Source organism: Priapulus caudatus, unplaced genomic scaffold (genome assembly GCF_000485595.1).
Source record: "Priapulus caudatus unplaced genomic scaffold, Priapulus_caudatus-5.0.1 Scaffold133, whole genome shotgun sequence".
NCBI lineage: Eukaryota > Metazoa > Priapulida > Priapulimorpha > Priapulimorphida > Priapulidae > Priapulus > Priapulus caudatus.
In genome coordinates this window covers 456,677-459,562 of record NW_014577194.1, presented here as the reverse complement: position 1 = coordinate 459,562, position 2,886 = coordinate 456,677, and the positions used below count along the sequence as shown (strand labels likewise).

At 44.7% G+C, this 2,886-nt stretch overlaps 1 protein-coding gene across 1 annotated transcript in view; it reads right to left on the bottom strand.

Annotated features, from left to right (window-relative positions):
- The window catches only part of LOC106805916 (dynein heavy chain 12, axonemal-like), an 85,289-nt gene that overhangs the window by 52,600 nt on the left and 29,803 nt on the right, over positions 1-2,886 (bottom strand). Inside the window, 3 exon segments of the mRNA XM_014807687.1 lie at positions 523-789; positions 1,412-1,552; positions 1,937-2,117. Coding sequence (XP_014663173.1) covers positions 523-789; positions 1,412-1,552; positions 1,937-2,117 — 589 coding nt within the window.

Below are 2,886 nucleotides of genomic sequence, written 5' to 3'. Positions count from 1 at the left end.
TGAAAGTTGAGTTACCGTTCCAAATGTTCAAATTCCGAACATCTTACAACAAACGTACGTATCAGATTCTTTGTGAAAGTTGAGTTACCGTTCCAAATGTTCAAATTCCGAACATCTTACAACAAACGTACGTATCAGATTCTTTGTGAAAGTTGAGTTACCGTTCCAAATGTTCAAATTCCGAACATCTTACAACAAACGTACGTATCAGATTCTTTGTGAAAGTTGAGTTACCGTTCCAAATGTTCAAATTCCGAACATCTTACAACAAACGTACGTATCAGATTATTTGTGAAAGTTGAGTTACCGTTCCAAATGTTCAAATTCCGAACATCTTACAACAATGACCCGAGTCCTGATGTACTTAGAAGCAGGTATATATATATGCATATGATCTCATTGTCATAATTATCCATTAACTACACAACACATGTTTCACATTACGAGTATAACCTACCAGTCATTAGAACAAGTAGATATCTTCCCCACCCACCTTCCATCCACCTATACAACACCTCATACCTTACAGCTCTTGGCGACAAACACCAGGCACGGGTCGACGAGCCAATCAAACAGCGCCAACAACTGAGCGTGCGCGCCGCTCAGATACTCCGGCAGACTCGTCAGCCAGCTCTGCATGAGAGGGCGCCACCCGAGCGTCGTCGGCTCCATGTAGATCATGCCGCATCGGCTGACGGTGGCCGGCGACGCTTGCGACAGGTCCATGCACTCGAAGATCAGACTCATGGTGTTGGACAGCTGGATGATCTCACCACTCATGAGGCACAGCTGTCGGCGACCAAGATGTCAGAATCATCAGTAAGATATATACTATCATTTAAGACTATCATAAGAGAATGATCAGTTAGTCAGCGATGCCACTGTGTCGGCCAGTGTTAGCGATCAGAATCGTGTTCAATGCTAAAAGCATCTCGACTCTTTGTTTTTGCAGGTGGGATGACTTCATATATAGGTGAGGGTTAGGGTGGTTAGGTGGGTATATACAGGGTATCACATGTGGTAGGACAGAGAAGAAGAGCAAAGAGATCGGGGACGGGGAGAGAAGGGGATGAAGAGGGAGTACAATAGGAAGAGAGAGAGAGAGAGAGAGAGAGAAAGCAAGAAAGAGAGAGAGAGCGAGGAGAGGAAGAGAAGGAGAAGGGAGAGGTGAGAGAGAAAAGGGAAAGTGAGAGTAGACGAGTGAGAGAGAGAGAATGGAGAAGGAGAGGGGAAAGGTGAGACGAAAGGGAGAGAGAGAGAGGGAGAGGAAGGGAGAGATTGAGAGAGAGAGAGAGAGTAAGAGAGAAGAGAAAGACATAAAGGAAGAGAGGGAGAGGGAGAGAGAGAGAGAGAGAAGAGAGGCAGAGAGAGACAGACATAAAGGAAGAGAGGGAGACGGTGAGAGAGTCACCTTCTTGTTGTCGTCCAGCACAGTGTTCATGCTCTCGATCCACAGAGTGTCGATCGGACCGTCAAACAGCACCCACTTCCTGTCCGTCGTCTCCGCGGACGCAAACTCACGGAACGTGTTCGCGACGACTCCATCCGTCCACTGTAGTCATCAAAACAAAAGTCATCGGTGGTAATATGACAGTTTATAAAGTGCCGAATTTAACACAGTGACGTCACATGCAGGCAAACGTGTATGAGTACGTACGTATACGTCAGTCATGTGCATGCGTGCGTACGCGCGTATGTATATATGTATGTAGGAATAATATATGTATGTAGGAATAACCTAGTTGACGAGTGGTTCTAAACCGGCCAGGCCTGACATATACCTGTATACATGAGTCAGCGGGTGCAGAGGGAGGGAGTCCGGCTTGTTTAAAAAGATTGAAAAAGTCATACGGGATATAACTCCTATATAGGAGGCTTTTACAGGTACATACACCACACGTGCGCACGCGCGTACACATACACCTACTCAACGCACCTCATGTGAGACGGGGTCGAACTGACCGAACAGCTGACCCATCGTGATGGACTTGGGGTTGATCGTTCTGTAGATGACCTTCTCTTCATCCTGGTCGCGTGAGTTGAGCAGGGAGAGCGTGTCAGCGAGCACACGCAGTACCTGTGTCTTACCTCCAAACGGCTCACCAACCAACATGAAGCTGTAACGAAAGGTCCCATCTCACAATGACGCAGACTATTGGCCTCATATACACACACACACATATATATATATATATATCTGCGAGTGTTACGCGGAGGCAAGCCATACAGGATGCCTACATTCCGTTTTATCATTTACAGACTGGGTTATCGAGTGTACATGCATACCAGAATCGTTTAGACAACATTGGAAGATGAGCGTTTGGCATGAATTAAATTGTTTGAATTGCTTCGTCGTATCGACAACAACAGATATAACAGAGATCACTACTGATAATATCTATACTATTTATTTATCTATCTATATCGTATCTATGTGGGTCTATCGGGTGAGGTCTATCTATCTATCGTAATCGTATCTATCTATCTATCGTACATCTGATCTCATCTATTCTAGTCTAATCTATCTATGTAATCTAGTGTACCGGGTTAATCAAATGTATCGTATGTATCTATCTAACACCTGCATGCCTCACTTCGTCCCACTGTGATCCTGGCAAACCATCTCACAACTCTAGATTCTGAATCAGTTAATTTAAATATCTTAATAAAAGAGTCTAACCCTGCATATCCCCTTACTGCACTATCCTGTTCAAAACATCACACAATACTGACGTATAATAACAGTAATAAAGTAACCCTGCCAGCCTCGCACTATCTGGCAAACATTCACACGATACCGACGTTAATATAGCTATTAAGGTTTAAACTCGCGGCCATTCCCTCGCACTGATCGCAAACATCACACAATACCGACGGTTAAGTAAT